Source organism: Monodelphis domestica, chromosome 4 (assembly GCF_027887165.1).
Source record: "Monodelphis domestica isolate mMonDom1 chromosome 4, mMonDom1.pri, whole genome shotgun sequence".
NCBI classification, from domain to species: Eukaryota; Metazoa; Chordata; class Mammalia; order Didelphimorphia; family Didelphidae; genus Monodelphis; species Monodelphis domestica.
In genome coordinates, this window is record NC_077230.1 from 3,707,820 (window position 1) to 3,723,228 (window position 15,409).

Consider the following 15,409-nt stretch of genomic DNA (forward strand, 5'->3'; position numbering starts at 1 on the left):
GCTCCGTATGACCTGACCAGATTCATTTCTAAAACTGAACGTGGCATTTTATCATTTCTTTTCATGACATCAGCTTTTTTTTTTAGGCTTGGAATCTTGGCTTTATTTTCACTTCTTATTACATCCCTCAGTTATTAATTCCTATCACTTCTTACTATGTATGTATTGTCCTTCCTGTAGTATTAGTATATACTCTAAGCTGGATATCCCTATCATGTTACTGTGAATTTTTGTGAATTTTTTCCTAACTTGTTTTTCTTTTCCTTCTTCTTTCCATTATTCTCTTCAGCCTGTTTTCTATATTCTGAACAGATTGCAGAAATTTAGTAGATTTTTGGTCCAGTCAATGTATATTCTCCCTTCAGTGATATAGTTTATAAGAAACAGGATGTTGCTTATTCTTTGTGGACTTCTACATTCACCCAACATTGGGGAAACTTTCCTTGCAACTTTCTGGACAAATTCCTTTTCTTTTTCAATTAAAACTAAAACTTAATTGCACTTAGAAGTAAACGAGTAATTTATGAAGACTGCTTCTGTGGCATGCCATGCCATTCATTAAATGTGCAATAATCCAGTGTTGTTTTCATTACTGACAGTATTTCAAAATATTCTGTATCCAGTGACATCACGTTTTTACTGTGATTCTAAAGAAATCCCAAGCATCTCAATGACTAATATTAATATGTATTATACAAATCGGAGAAATTCGGGCTCCATTTTTCCCCCCTAAATGTATTCCTTTGGTTTCTTATTTTTCAAATATTTCAAATATCAAATAATCATCAAAAAGTATGAAGAAATAGTTGAATAAAATCTCAATCCAGAAGGTGTAAGAATTCATACATTGAGTAGAATTAGCTTTTATTATTACTTTTTTCAGGACAGATTTTAAGTGTCCTTTTTGGAAATGTATTCTTATATGCATTTATATTGTCTCCAATTTCCCCCATCTTTAATTAGTCCAAAAGAAAAGAAAACAAAAACCCTTATTAAAAACATCCATAGTCGATTGAAAGAGATCCCTCCTTGGGCCATGTCTGGAAAATGCATGGTCCTCTTTAAGCCCCGAGTGCTTCGCCTTTATGACAAGGTGAGATGGCGTTTTTTGCCTTCAGCCTTGTGTACGGGTCGTTTTTTGTTGATCAGAGCTCAAAAGTCTTCTGGTTCACATTTGGACAGCTTACATTGCTTAACAGTATTGCTCTTAAAACGATCCCCGCCTACCCCAGGACGGTCCTACGACGCCTTCCTGAACTTTGCCAGGCGTACGTCTCAAGTCCCAGCCCATCTTCCCTAGCTTTCCAATTCTGTTCCTAACCGTATGAGGTAGGGCCGCCCTCTGGAAGAGCCACTACTGAAGTTGAAATTGCAGTGAAGAAAAACCTCTTGTACCTCATGTAGGCGGCTCAGTAAATAGGGCGCTCTACCTGGAGTCGAGCAGAACCGAGTTCAACTAGGGCCACAGCTGTGTGATTCTGGGCACGTCACTTTCTCTCTTTGCCTTAGTCTCCTCCGCCGAGTCATCTCCAAAAAGGTAGTCATTTTAAAGCAGTTCCTGCTGAGACACGTATTAACTATCATTATCGCAATTGTGACTTGCCCAAAATGCTGAGCACTGTGCTTAATACACAGTAGGAGCTCTATAAAAGCTCCGTCTGTTCCCTACCCCTTCTTGCCCTTCTGCTCATCCTACGCTGACTCTTTGAAAGTATCCATAAAGGTTTGACTCTTGAAATTGTACAGTGCTTATCATAACAGAATTGGAATAAAACTTGATCAAATTTAATTAGATCGACACTGAAAGGTTGCTTTTGAAGATAGATTCTATTTGTTGTGCTTTGGGGGGTATTTTATGATATAAACAAAGGGTCAAGGGGTTCTTAAAAAGTGGACTGTTTATTTTTCTGTTCGTTCTCTTTGTGTGTGTGTCCTTTTTCATTTTTATGTAGTTGATCCACCTGAAGAATTGGGAGCTAGTATCTCAGTGACTTCAGATGAGCTAGAGAAGTTGTTATACAAACCCCAGATTGGTGAATGGGGTAAAAAATCCCGGGACGAAGAATGTGAAAGAATCATCAATGGCATTGATCAGCTTTTGAATCTTGGTAACAGTTTACATTTCATTAGAAATATTACAGAATACCCACCATCAACTCAAATCATCAAAATAATTATGAAATACATTGCTTGCTAATAGTGTGAATTAGTCTTTTGGTTTTACTATTTATCTTCATTTGACTCTTTCCTAAATTCTTTTGAGAGAAAGAACATGATTTAATTTCTTTTTAAAATAAGTTTTATTGATATCTTTTGTTTTTATATTTTTCATTCCTGGAAATCTCTCCACTTCCTATTTTGCAGATAAGAAAAAAAAGTTCACTTTAATTTAATTTTTCTCTTTAATAGCTTTTTTTTTCCTCACAACAGATATGGCTGCAGCTTTTGCAGGTCCAGTTGATCTGTGTACATACCCAAAGTATTGTACAGTGGTAGCCTATCCAACAGATCTTTACACAATTCGGATGAGACTTGTCCATCGATTTTACAGGTCAGTCGCTTAAAAAGGAATTTAATTTTAATATGTGCTTCTTCCTTCTTCCCACCCACCATGTTTATTATAAACAAGGAGATGAAGATGTTTATTTTACAGGAACAAAAAATTGTGTGGATGTAAGCTATATTAACTAGATGGCATTTCAGATTAGTTTCTAGTATTAGCATGTTAGCCTACTAATTAAATGATTTTATTCTTAAGGTGTTTTTATTTTTTTTATTTCTAATTATGTTCCAGTTTAATAAATATTGAGTATTATTGAACACTAGACATGACTTTGTACCTGGATCAACTCTAGAATGTCTAGAAATAAAACCATTATAATTTATAGTTACAGTATTAAACAGACAATATTTGCAAAGCACTTTTATACAGTGCCTGGCATATAGTAGATACTATATAAATGCTTTCCCCCTTTCCCTTTGCCTTTTCACGTTTATTACCAATTAGTGAGGTTTTCAACATTATTTTTCCATTTTAAGACCCAACTTGTATAAAGTTACTGTAAACAACATCTATACTAATTTCAATTCATTTGGTAAAAATGAGATTACACGTAGTATAGTTTTAGAGCAGAGGGGGGCAGCAGAAAGACCGAAGGGCCAGTCTCTTGACTTTTCACTTCCCCAGACTGTTCTCTGTAATGGAGATGTCAGATTCCAAGGCCTTAAGTGACGCGTCCTCTGAGACCAGATTAAAATATACTTGGGAAATGTTTAGCAGAATAAATAAAAATAAAATACAAAAGTAGATCCTGTTAATTTGGGGTTTTCTGAGATAGGTGCCCTACCAGAATCCACCTCTATTTGAGTTTGATTTGGGAAATAAAAGATGCAGACATGACTTTCCTTTCTAGTTCATGTCTCCATCGATGAGACAAGACATTTGAGTCCTCTTTGCCTCAAACTGATATGATCAGTCATTATTATTACAGAGTTCATAGTACTAGAGGTGGTTCATAATGTTTTTGTACATTTATCTTGGCATCATAAGCATAATTTTGTTATTTAATTCCACTTTTTCATTTTCTAGTCCTAAATTTACCAGCTTCTCAGTGTTATTCTATTTACCTTTTTTAAAAGGAGGATTTCTGCCTTAGTCTGGGAAGTAAGGTATATAGAACATAATGCCAGAACCTTTAATGAGCCTGAAAGTGCTATTGCAAGATCAGCTAAGAAGATCACGGACCAACTTCTAAAATTCATTAAGTAAGTAGTAGTTGGCGTCGTACTACATGTTATAGAATATTTTCTTTCTACTGAATATTTTTGCCTTTGAAGCATAACTTATTACTTTAATTGACAGACGTCAGCAGTGTTCTTTGCAGTGATTGAAAAAGATGCCAGTTAAAATTTTTTATACTATATTGTAAATTGGATGTCAAATTGAAGGCGACATTCATTCCAAACAGCAACCAAGTTGTTAGAATCTTTATGACAGCTTGAGAGGCCTTTTGATTTAACATCTCTTCCCTGTCACCTCCTTGTCTCCTTTTTTCATTGTTTGCTTTTCTTCTTTTGAAAACGGATTATTCATATCTTTTGATCACATTCATTAGGAAATAGTTCCTCCAGATTATTTGTATCAAGTCTGGCTTCTTTGAGAAAAGAATTATTTCATCCTTTGTATTTGTGTCCCTAGCTCCTGATACACTGCTTGAGACATAGCAAGTGCTTAATAAATGTTTCATGTTATCTGAATTGCCTTTTTTCTTTTATGACGATATACCTAAAATTTTTCTCCCTAGTTATAGCGCAAAGTACTTCCATTCTGTCTGTCTGTCTGTCTCTCTCTCTGCCTCTGTCTCTGTCTCTCTTCTCTCCCTCCCTCCTTTATCTTCTGTCTTAGAATACATACTGTGTATTGGTAGAAGTGATCAGGGCTAAGTAATGGGGTTTAAGTGACTTGACCAGGGTCTCACAGCTAGGAAATGTCTGGGCCCATATTTAAACCCAGGACTTTCCATCTCTAGGTCTGGTTCTCAGTCCACTAAGCTTCCCAGCTCCCCCCTCCAGTTTAAAAAAAGACAGTGATTTGACCTCTCTTTGGCGCATAACTTCATTTGTAACTTCCTGTGTCATACCAAGAGATGTTGTTAGGCCTTTCTCAGCTATGTCTGACTTCTTTGTTACCCTATTTGGGATTTTCTTGGCAATGACACTGGCATGTTTGCCACTTCCTTCCATGGCTAGATTTTACAGATGAGGAAAATGAGGCAAACAGGTTTAATTGACTTGCCCAGGGTCACACATCTAGTCAAGTCAAATTCTGAGATATATCTTTCTGCCTCTAAGCTCAGCTCTCTATACACTGTACCACTTTGCTGCCCATCCCAGGAGACGTTGGCTTCGTGTTTGGATATTGTGTGAGATGTGGGCATAAACCTAATTTCTGCCGAACTATTTTATAGTTTTCCCAGAAAACTCCCCTCTAGTGGCTTTGCCAAGACAATCCCAAACAGATTCATGAAAAGCCAGATGTGACTGAAACAGCTGAACAACAGCTTTGACAGTGATAACTTTCTAGTGCAGTTGGAGAGCCAGTCATTCTAGTCTGTGTCTATCATCTTTCTTAGATTCCTTTTCTTTTTTAAGACTTTCCATTACGATTTCCTGAACTTTTGTTTCACCAGTTGGATTGTTTTGTTTTGTGATTTGGTGGCTCCGTGGTAGTTTGATATTGTGCATCACTTAGGAAACAAATTAGCTATTTGTCATTTTTGTTCAATTGATAGAGTCTACCACAAACAGTAAACATATCTCTTTTTCAGCCTTCCTTATTTTTGCGAAGTGCCTTTTACAGTTTATTTATCTAGGTCTTGAACTTGTTTAATATGTCAATTCCCAGATGTGTGCATTTTGCGTTTTTTTTTTAATAAATTTTATATTTTATTACGAATATGAGCATTTCAGTTCACAACAAAGAGGAAAAAAGATTTGTATATGAAAATGTGAACATTAGTGACAGTTTTTTAAGATGTATATTAAATTCTGATCTTATTTCTTTGGTTTTTTGTCTCATTGATGGTTGTCTTTCTTTTTTATATCTTTATGGCCAGTCATGAACTCTACCCCCCTTCTTTCCAAGTACATTTTCTAGTTATTTCGAATGGAATTTTTTTCCTGCTGGATTTTATTAATAGCATAAAGAAAGACTAATGATTGTTATAGCTTTATTTTCCCTCCTACTTTACTAAATTCATTAATGTTTCATTAAAAAAATTTAATTTCAGAGCTTCTTTAATCTGAAAATACCTAAGTTTTCCTCTTTACATTACCTTATTTCCTTGATTTCTTTTTTCTTAGAACTATTGCTAGCATTTCTAGAATTATCTTAAATTCTAGAATTCCTGCCTAGGTACTAAAGATCCACACTGACTGTGTGACCTACAACAAGTCATATAAATTCTCAATATCTTCCTCAGGCAACTCACTAATAATTTTAAGTCATAAAATAATTACCTGTTTGCGGGGAGGGGGGCCGGGGGGGGTTACTCCTCAGGAATTGCCTATCCCAATAAAGTTACAGGTTTAAACCAAAAAAAGTTAAAAAACGAAACAGCTGAAACTGACATCTCCGAAGCCAGCTGCTGCCCCTGGGATTCCGCCCTCTGGAGGGAGGTGGAAGGTGGAAGGGTGGGTGTTGGAGGATTTTCTTTACCCTGTACTATTTAAAAGAGATCTAGATGAATTCATGGATTTCGTGATGTTCAGAAATTCATTGTTCTGCAATACGAAATCAACTTCTTTGAAACTCACACTTCTTCAAATCATTTCCCACCCTGCCCACAAAAATTAATTGTGCTCTTATTCCTAGTCATCACTTTTCCTCTCCCTCATTCCTCATTTTCCCCCCCTTAAACCCTCACCTTCTGTCTTAGAGTCAATACTGTGTATTAGTTCCAAGGCAGAATCACAGTAAGGCCTATGCATGGGGTTTAAGTGACTTGTCCAGGGTCACACTGGTAGGAAGTGTCTGAGGTCAGATTTGAACCCAAGACATCCTGTTTCTTGCCCTGGCTCTCAGTCCACTGAATCTCCTAACTGCCTCCTCTCACTTCTATCTTTTCACCTTTTTATGTCTAATCTTTAACCATTAGATTATGAACTCATTGATGGCATACTTCTCCTTTTATCTTCATTGTTTTAAAGCACAGTGCCTGGCACATAGTAGATAACTCCATAAATGTTTATTTATTGACTTTTAAATAATAACAATAATAATAAATATACTTATTTTACTCTGATCTTATTTGAAGAAACTTAAAAGTGTCAATTGTAAATAATACTATCTCTTGGTTTATGGTATATAATGTTTGCTATTATTAATAAAACATCCATGATTTGGGGGAAAACATGATAGGAATTCTTTTTTTCTATTTAAAATGCCCATTTTTCTAGCTTGGGCAATACAAAAAGCTACTTTGCTAAAAAAGCACCTTTTAACTTTTTTCCCCCAGAGGATCCTGACTCTATCTGGAATAGAGACTATGACTTTGTTTTACAGTCTGGGGAGAACAGACATTGGCTCTCTGTGCTGTCTTCCATAGTTTTTAGAGATTGAATTCAGACATGTTTGTAGGTCTCGTTACCTACCCTGATACCCACTTTTGCTTGGAACTTTACTGGATGGTCACTTATCTCTGTGGATCATCTCTGATGTCCTATGAAACTAGAATCACAGAAGCAACCGTCATTGTATATTTTCTAATTGAAGTAACCTATTTTTTTTTTCAGCAATCAAGACTGCACAAATATTTCTGAGTTTTATAATACTACTGAAGATGACATGCAAAGCTGCACAGATGCTGATGATTTGGTATAAAACTCTTTTGTAACTAATTTTACAATTCTTCCCTAAAAAGTATGGTGATGGTTACCTCTGTTTATAGGAAAAACTTTGTCCTAACCTAAAATCAAAAGAGAAAATCACTTTTTAGTTTTAACTAGTTAAAACTAATTTAAAGTACTCTCTCTGTACTTGTCATCAAAACATCTATTTCTGACCCCCACACACAGATAGATAAATACAACCCCCCCCCCCCTTTGAACAGAATAGGTGTAATCTTGCCTAAATGGCAATGAGTTGTGGCTAAAAAATTATTCTGCTTATCATTTAGGTACTGAAAGGCATACAGGCTTTCTTAATCTTTATTATCTTCAGTTATCTTTTAGTGAAATAATCATTTATACGTGACTATTTAAAGGAGGTGGAATTGGAAGTTTTCATCCATTATCACTAATTGAATGCTTTATCCATTGTTGCATAGCAACATCCCTGAAACCTGATGTGTTAGAATTATTTGGAAACTGGTTCTCTGCCTATTTTTGAGGCCGTGGGGGTAGGATCTGTTGGCCTTCAGGTGAGGAGGCGCCTTGGGCAGCGACTCCTAAAAGCAAACGGTAGGCCCGGCGCCGTCTGCGTTGATGACTGGTTGTCTGGAGAGCGCGCCAGCATCGGAGGGGGAGCTGTGGACGCTGGGCGCCGGGTGCTGGAGCTTTCCCGACTCCTCCCCTGACTGAGGGGCGCTGTCGGCAGAAGGGCTTCTCCTTAGGCGCGCTGTAGCAGAGCGGAGGCCGCCCAGGAGGGAGCCAGAGCTCCGGGGTGCAGCTTGTGGCCCTCCCTGCCCTTGTGGCCACTGCTTCTCTCTGGCCTGGACGCAGGCATTCCCGAGGTCGTGGGCAAGCCCCGATGTCCGTCTTCGTTCCTAATAGGAAACCCAGAGGGCTTGGATTGGCTCAAAGCCGGGTGCAGGTGACCCTGTCATCCTGCTACTGGCTCGAAGGGGCTCGAGCCAGTCCAGGCCGTAAGCTTTAGCGAAACAAGAATCCCCTTTCGAATGTCCCAGCAATGGCCCTGCAGCCTTCATCTGAAGGCTTTGAGTAAGGAAAAACCTCGGCCTTTCTGGCGGCCCGCTCTGCTGTCGATAGCCGCCGTGTTCGAGGTTTTGTTTTCACGTCAAGCCCGAGGCCTGCCTCTGGGACCTCTCCTCGTTCTTCTTGGTTTTGCCCGAAGTGGGGGACGGGGCCAGGACAAGACAGCACAGCTTAAAGGCGGGCTAGCTGGACTGAGAGCCAGGCCTAGAGCCGGGGGGTCCCCCTGGGCACGGCACTTAGCCCCCATTGCCTAGGCCTTGCCACCCTTCAGAAGGTAAGGGTTTAAAAAACCAACAGCTCAAAGGTGCCCCTGTTACATTCCTCTAACGCTTTTCATTCCACGCTAGAGATCCTTGAATTTGTGATTATTTGGCTTATTGTCAAAGCATTTTACCATCCTATTCTCACTCTTCTGAACGTTATCCCACTTCTTATTATCCTGCCCAAAATGTAGCCCATCAGACGTGTTCTAGGACAAAGTACAGTGAAGCTGTCATTTCCTTTGTTCTAGAAATGACCCTTTTTAGCTTTTCTCAGTCTGTTATATTGCTGATTTATATTTACTTCTCATCCCACTAAAGATTGCCCTACCGTTTTCAGATGAACTGCCATCTCCCCATCTTAGACTTGGGGAGGTTTATTTCTTGACCCACAAACTATTTTTATAGTTAGTACATCTCATATTTCAGAAATTGGGCCAATATTCTTTGCTGTCCTGATCAAGGATCTTTCTGAATTCTGACACGATCATTTTATGTGTTTGCTCCCACGCTTGTGTCGTCCGAAAACTCAATGAGAAAATGATCCAGGCTTCCATTCAGGTGTTCATTGAGAATAGGGACTAGTGTAATCTCATACGGCCGTGTAAGATTCCACTAGCCATCTTCTGCCGATTAGCATTATTCAGTCAGTCATCTATTGCATTGTCTCCCTAACTTTATTACCTCGCCTACACTGGCATCAGGCGAGCGTGAAAGAAGCTGTTAAGTGCTTTAGGATGGCTGCTCAGAGATACTCACAGATTTTCCCCTAGAACAGATAGATGGAGTTTTAACGGTCAGTTTTTTTCAGATGAGCAGATTGAGATAAAATGATCTATTGATATCACATTAGTGACTAAATTAGGATTTAGAAACTGGACCTATGAGTGAAGGACTACTGCCGTTTTATCATACTCACTACTAGCTATCACTTTTTCTTACGATGTTCAACTATAGCTGTGTTTTAAAGTTAATTAAATTAATACTATGAAATGCTGACTTTACAATTTATGATGTTCAATATGCAAAATCGTTGAACATCATTAATTATTTCCTTATGGTAAAGAAGCCTCCAAGCAATTTTTCCCATGAATTATACTTTTTTGTTTCAATGTGTATATGCAGTGGCTTAGACCAAGGTTTGATTTTGTTTTTTAAACCCTTACCTTTCATCTTAGAATCAATATTGGGTATTGGTTCTAAGAAGAGTGGTAAGGACTAGGCAGTGGGGGTTAAGTGACTTGCCCAGGGTCACACAGCTAGGAAGTGTCTGAGGCCAGATTTGAACCCAAGACCTCCCATCTCTGGGCCTGGATCTCAATCCACTGAGCCAGCTACTTGCCCCTGCCAGGTTTGATTCTTGATTGACATGAGCATTTATTAAGCTCTAAAATTAAGATTTTCACTGAGGGGGGAAAAGAGAAACTTTTGAGCAATCTAATTTCTGTTTCTTTTTAGGATGAGCATGATCTTCCTAAATCCTCTTCTGGAAGAATAAGAGTGAGTTATCCACAATTTTTAACATGCTGTTGACTTTTTATAAGGAATTATGCTAATTAAATTCTGGTTTAAGGTTTTCTTTTTCTTGAAATAGATATTTTTCTGAGTTCCTGCACTGTCCTCAAGAGGGTGCCGGCTCTAAATTAGTCTTTCTTAAGAAAATTAAAAAACTATTTAGGATTAAGTGTTGATTAAACTCAAGATGAAGTTCAGCATGAATTGAAGGAGGTAGACTTAAAAAAAAATTAAAGCAGGGGTCATGTGGGGGGTAAAGGGAGAAAGGGAAAACCTGAACTAGTAATAAGCAGTGTACGTTGCTATGGAATAGAAGACAGGCCTGACCTAATTGGATAAGTGCAGCCAGTGATGGCAGTCTTGAAAATGGGTAGAGGAGTTTGGATTGGGTGTTTTAGGGGAAAGGGAGCGTCGAACTGTGGAATGACATTTCGAGGGGGCACTTCAGAAAGCCTGCTGTGGAAGCCTCGTTTCTTTGGTAGTCGTATGAATAGGGTTCATCAGCTAGAAGGCATTGTCTGCAGCCCAAGGTGACAGGATGAACATGGAATCCGTCATTTTCCTAAGAAGCAGTAAGCAGCTGCCGTGACATTTCAGGGGTCTGCTGAGACACAGAATTAAGGACTAGCAGGCGTGAGTTGGAGTCTGTGTGTCCAGAAGAAAATGAGTCATCGACAGGGAACAGAAGGGCACGCACTGCAGTCTGAATACTTGATCATGAATTGGTTTCTTAAATGGGAATTTATTTTCTCCTGATCCAATCTTGCCAGTCATGGGGGGAGAGAAAAGAATCTTTGTCATAATTGTATTGTACTGTAATGCCCTGAAGCAAACCCTATTCCACGTCCATCCACGTGTGCTTCGGCAGCATCTTGCGTTTGTTACTTCTCTGTCACGTGTGAGGGGAGTATTTTCATCCTCAGTGCTTGGAATCCTAGTCGGTCACTATGTCACTTCTAAATCCCTCAGTTGTTGGCTTTGCCTCCTTAATTCTGCCCCAGTTTGGACAATTTCCAGAATATTTCGTAGACAGCCATTGGCTTGGACGTTCCCCAGTTGATAGACAGCCCCTTCGTTTCCAGGCTTTTGCTTCTACAGAAAGAACTCCCATAAATAGTTTTGAACACAGCGTTCCTTTTTCTCCTCTTTTTTTATCTCTTGAGTTTAGGCCTAATAGTGAGATCATTACATCAAAATTGACACACAGTTAGTGAAAATGGGGATTTGGTTCCACGGGTCTTTATAGAATGGCTGAAGCAATTTATAGCTCCACCAATAGCGTAGTGGTGTTCGTGTTTTCTTGTAGCCCTTCCATTATGTGTCAGTTTTGCCAGGTTATAGGCGGTGAAGTCTTAGTTGCTTTAATTTGCATTTCTCTTAATTATTAGTGATTTGAAACATTTTTTCGTATGATTATTGGAGCATGGATTCCTCCCTTGCAAACTGCTTGCTCGTCTACTTGGACCATTTATCAATTGGTGAAGGACTCTTATTCTCATTCATTCTAGTCAGGTTCTTAGTATCTATTGTGGAAAGTAAATGCTTATTAGACATGCTGCAAAGGGTTGTTTTTTGTTCCGTTTCGTTTCTAGTTGACTGTTTCCCTTCTAATGTTAGCTGCATTGGATTTGTTGGTGCAGAAATTTTAAATGTTTACATGATCCAAGTTGTCTTTATCTTCTGTGATCTGTCTTAGGTTTATGAATTCTTCCCCTCTCCATAGATCTAAAAGATCATTTTCTTCCTTGCTCTTGTAATTTGTTTATGCTATGACCTTTGGAGCTTATCTTGGTATTTGATGTATTTGTGCCACAGTTCTGGACTTTTATTTTTGTTTTTGTTTTGTTTGGTCCGTTTTCTTTCAGTTTCCTCTGTGGTTTTTGTTCTTACCCCAGAACTAGGATCTTTAGATGTATTGCATACTGGGCTCCTTGGTTTGATTCCCTCTGTATATATATTGTGCACCTAATCTGTTGATTTGGAGTATAATTTGATATTTTATCCTGCTGGGCCTCCTTCCTTCTCTCTTTTTTCTCTCTAGATCCTTGACCCTTTTCCCTTTCAGATGAATTGGTAGAGAACTGAACAAGTAAATTAATTTATGGGGTACTGTTACTTTTATTATGACTTGACATAACCATGGGCAATGCACATTTTTCCAGTTGAAGTCTCAAAGACTTTAATTGTGAATACGTTTTATAGCATTTTAGTAGAGCCTAATGTTCTTCAGCTTTAAAAACATAGGCTTCTGTTTTCTATCATCTCCAAAGCAATCTCTTAGTCACTGGTTTGTGTTATTTTCCAGCATGGAGTTTAGATTATATTCTACAGTTTTGTTATTAGATAAATACCCAAGAATCAAGTATAGTTTTTATAGTTAATCCTAGGGTATTGCATATTATTAGATCATTTGGCACTCCAGATCATTTGTGAAAGTTTTTAAAATTGTAATAATGATAGTTTCATATGATCTAATGATAGGGTGATGGTTTCTTTAGTATGTAATTTATCAAGGATAGAGTCTCCTTTCCTAGGCGCAGTTAATGGTTTTTAGAAACTGATGTTATAACTATGTTTTAGGAGCATCATTGGAAGAAAAGGAACAGCAATAAAACTAAATATGATAAAAATAACTGGCAGAGACAATGTAAAGAACTAGTGGACTTAATTTTCCAGTGTGAAGATTCTGAGCCATTTAGACATCCAGTTGATTTGGTTGAGTATCCAGTAAGTTAATATTTTTTACATTTTTGTTTTGGGGGCAATGGCATATAATTGATGGGTCTTTAAAAATTAAACTTGTAATGTACAAGATATACTCTCAGTTTCTGGTGTGTGCAAGATGTTAATAACTACATTTTTTTTTGACAAAATCATGTTTGAAAAGGAATTTGAAATGTTTGCATTGTAAAAATTAATTGTCTTAATAATCTGCACCAATTCAACAAATGTTTATTAAGCTTAATGACTGTGCTCTTCATAAATTCAAGGTATGTTTCTAGATGCTGAAAATACAAAGACATTATAACAATAAAAAGCAATAGCCTGTGTTGTGGGACTTAGTTTGTATAGATGGGATAATACATACACTCAAGAATGTAACAAAGGAGGTCATATGACAGATGCATGATGGTTGCGAAGATCAAATGATGAGATCGTGTGTTAAGCTCTATAATTGTAAAGTGCTGCTTAGATGTTACTTTTTCAATGCCAGGATTTCGCTCCATTGACGTTCTTATAGATCCCTCTTTGATGTCATATATGTTCATAAATAACACAGTAGTTCTTTTTCTGCGGACACTTTAATACCAAGAAAACAAATTAAAATTGAGAATTTTGGTACCGGGAGTTTTTCCAGAAACTCTCGTTCTCTGTTGATTATAGTTTGAAAAACGCATCAGAGCCTTTCACTGATTATAGTTATGTTAGTCTGAACAGGCTTTTGCTTCAGTACAGTGTGAAGAGCAGAGACTAGAGTCAGAGGGACCTGCCTCTCCTGGTCACTGTGGTGTGAACTCAGACAAATTGCTGTCCCCAAATCTGTCCTCCCTCGCCAGTAACGGATTGTACAAGGTCTTCTGGTTCAAGTTGGCGGTGTTCCGTACCAGAGATCCTGTGCATGAGCCATTGCTTCTCCAAAGAGTTCATCCTTAAATTTCAGAACAAAGCCCAAAGCAGTGAGTTTTCCACTCCGATTGGAATATAAATGTAGTTCTGTGCCTAATCTGCAAACGAACACACATTAGCCAATATCAAGTGAAAACTATTAGCCAGGTTAAATAGAAAAGTAACAGGTGATCGAGCCAATAGTCCATTTCCAAGGACTAGGCATGGCCGTGCTAGAGGCAGCTAGGTGATACGTCGAATAAACTCTAAGCCTAGAAGACCCAAATTCAGATCCTGCTCAAGGTGCTTGCTAGCTGCATGACATTGGGCAAGTCACTTCATCTTCGTTTGCTTAGATTTCCTTAACTGTAAAATAGGGATGATAATAATAATGATGACCTTCCAGAGTTGTTGTGAAGATCGAACGAAGTGATAATTATAAAATACTTAGCACTGTGCCTGACACATAGGAAGCATTATATAAATGTTAACTGTATTGTAATGACTGCCTAAGCACCCATACCATTATACTAAGTTGATTATTCTTATTAACTATTATTTTTAACTTAACCTATAATTTTATTGGTATTAGATTCTCCCAGCAAGGAAACTCCTCCAGCCAGTACAGATAGTCACCTATTCTACAGGCTATAGTTACCTGCCTTGGCATCCTGAAAAATTAAATTATTTGCCCAGGATCAGTCCATATATGTCCGATGGATCTAAGGACTTCCGGACTGGCTCTCTATCCATTACTACATGATACCTCTTACTACCCATTTACTTAGAATACCAAAAATAAACTTTTAAGTTTAGCATTGGTTCTATTGTTTGTAAGCAAACGTACCCACAGGCTTCTTAATTTTAATCCAAAGTCATAGACTGAAACAAAATTACTTTTGAAAACTAAATTCTTTTTCGTATGTTAGGAAGTGTTTGAGTACAGTCCTGAATGGAACCAGAGATGAACTGTGTAGCTTCTAAGGATTTCTTTATAGATTTACCATTCTGATCTTTTTAATTTGAAAATGTTTTTAAAACTGGCTTTCTGTATTTGTAAGAATATTTGTTGAATGACTTTTTTTTTTCCCAACCTAGGACTATAGAGATATTATAGACACTCCAATGGACTTTGGGACAGTGAGGGAGACGCTAGAAGCAGGAAATTATGACAACCCGCTGGAATTTTGCAAAGATATTCGATTAATATTTAGTAATGCTAAAGCATATACACCAAACAAAAGGTCAAAGGTAATTTTTAGTACATTTTTAAAACAAACAAAATGGAGGGATCTATAATCATAACCTGCAGGTTAGCACATGCTAGTCAGTGGTGAGTAGAAGAGCTACCCCAGGTAAGTGAAAATTCCTTTGTAACCATCCGCCTAAAACCTTTGGTAACATTTTCAGATACAGCATATTGGTGCTGGGGTGTAATTCACAGCTGTCAGGCACAGAAGTGTTTAGGATGTGGTTCTCTTTGTTGCCTCTGTTTTTCCACATGTATGTGGGGTGGTAGAGTAGTACGCGTTTGGGGCTCTCGGTTACACGTGCACTCGCGTAAATACTGCTTCGTGAAGATCTCCAGAATTTGC

The 15,409-nt window shown here is 38.0% G+C and overlaps 1 protein-coding gene across 1 annotated transcript in view; it reads left to right on the forward strand.

The window, feature by feature from the left end:
• The window catches only part of BRWD1 (bromodomain and WD repeat domain containing 1), a 139,199-nt gene that overhangs the window by 110,448 nt on the left and 13,342 nt on the right, over nt 1-15,409 (forward strand). The window contains exons 30-36 of the mRNA XM_007493084.3: nt 1,953-2,108; nt 2,431-2,551; nt 3,640-3,765; nt 7,294-7,375; nt 10,152-10,193; nt 12,789-12,935; nt 14,913-15,065. Coding sequence (XP_007493146.2) covers nt 1,953-2,108; nt 2,431-2,551; nt 3,640-3,765; nt 7,294-7,375; nt 10,152-10,193; nt 12,789-12,935; nt 14,913-15,065 — 827 coding nt within the window. The remainder of the gene's footprint in view (nt 1-1,952; nt 2,109-2,430; nt 2,552-3,639; nt 3,766-7,293; nt 7,376-10,151; nt 10,194-12,788; nt 12,936-14,912; nt 15,066-15,409) is intronic.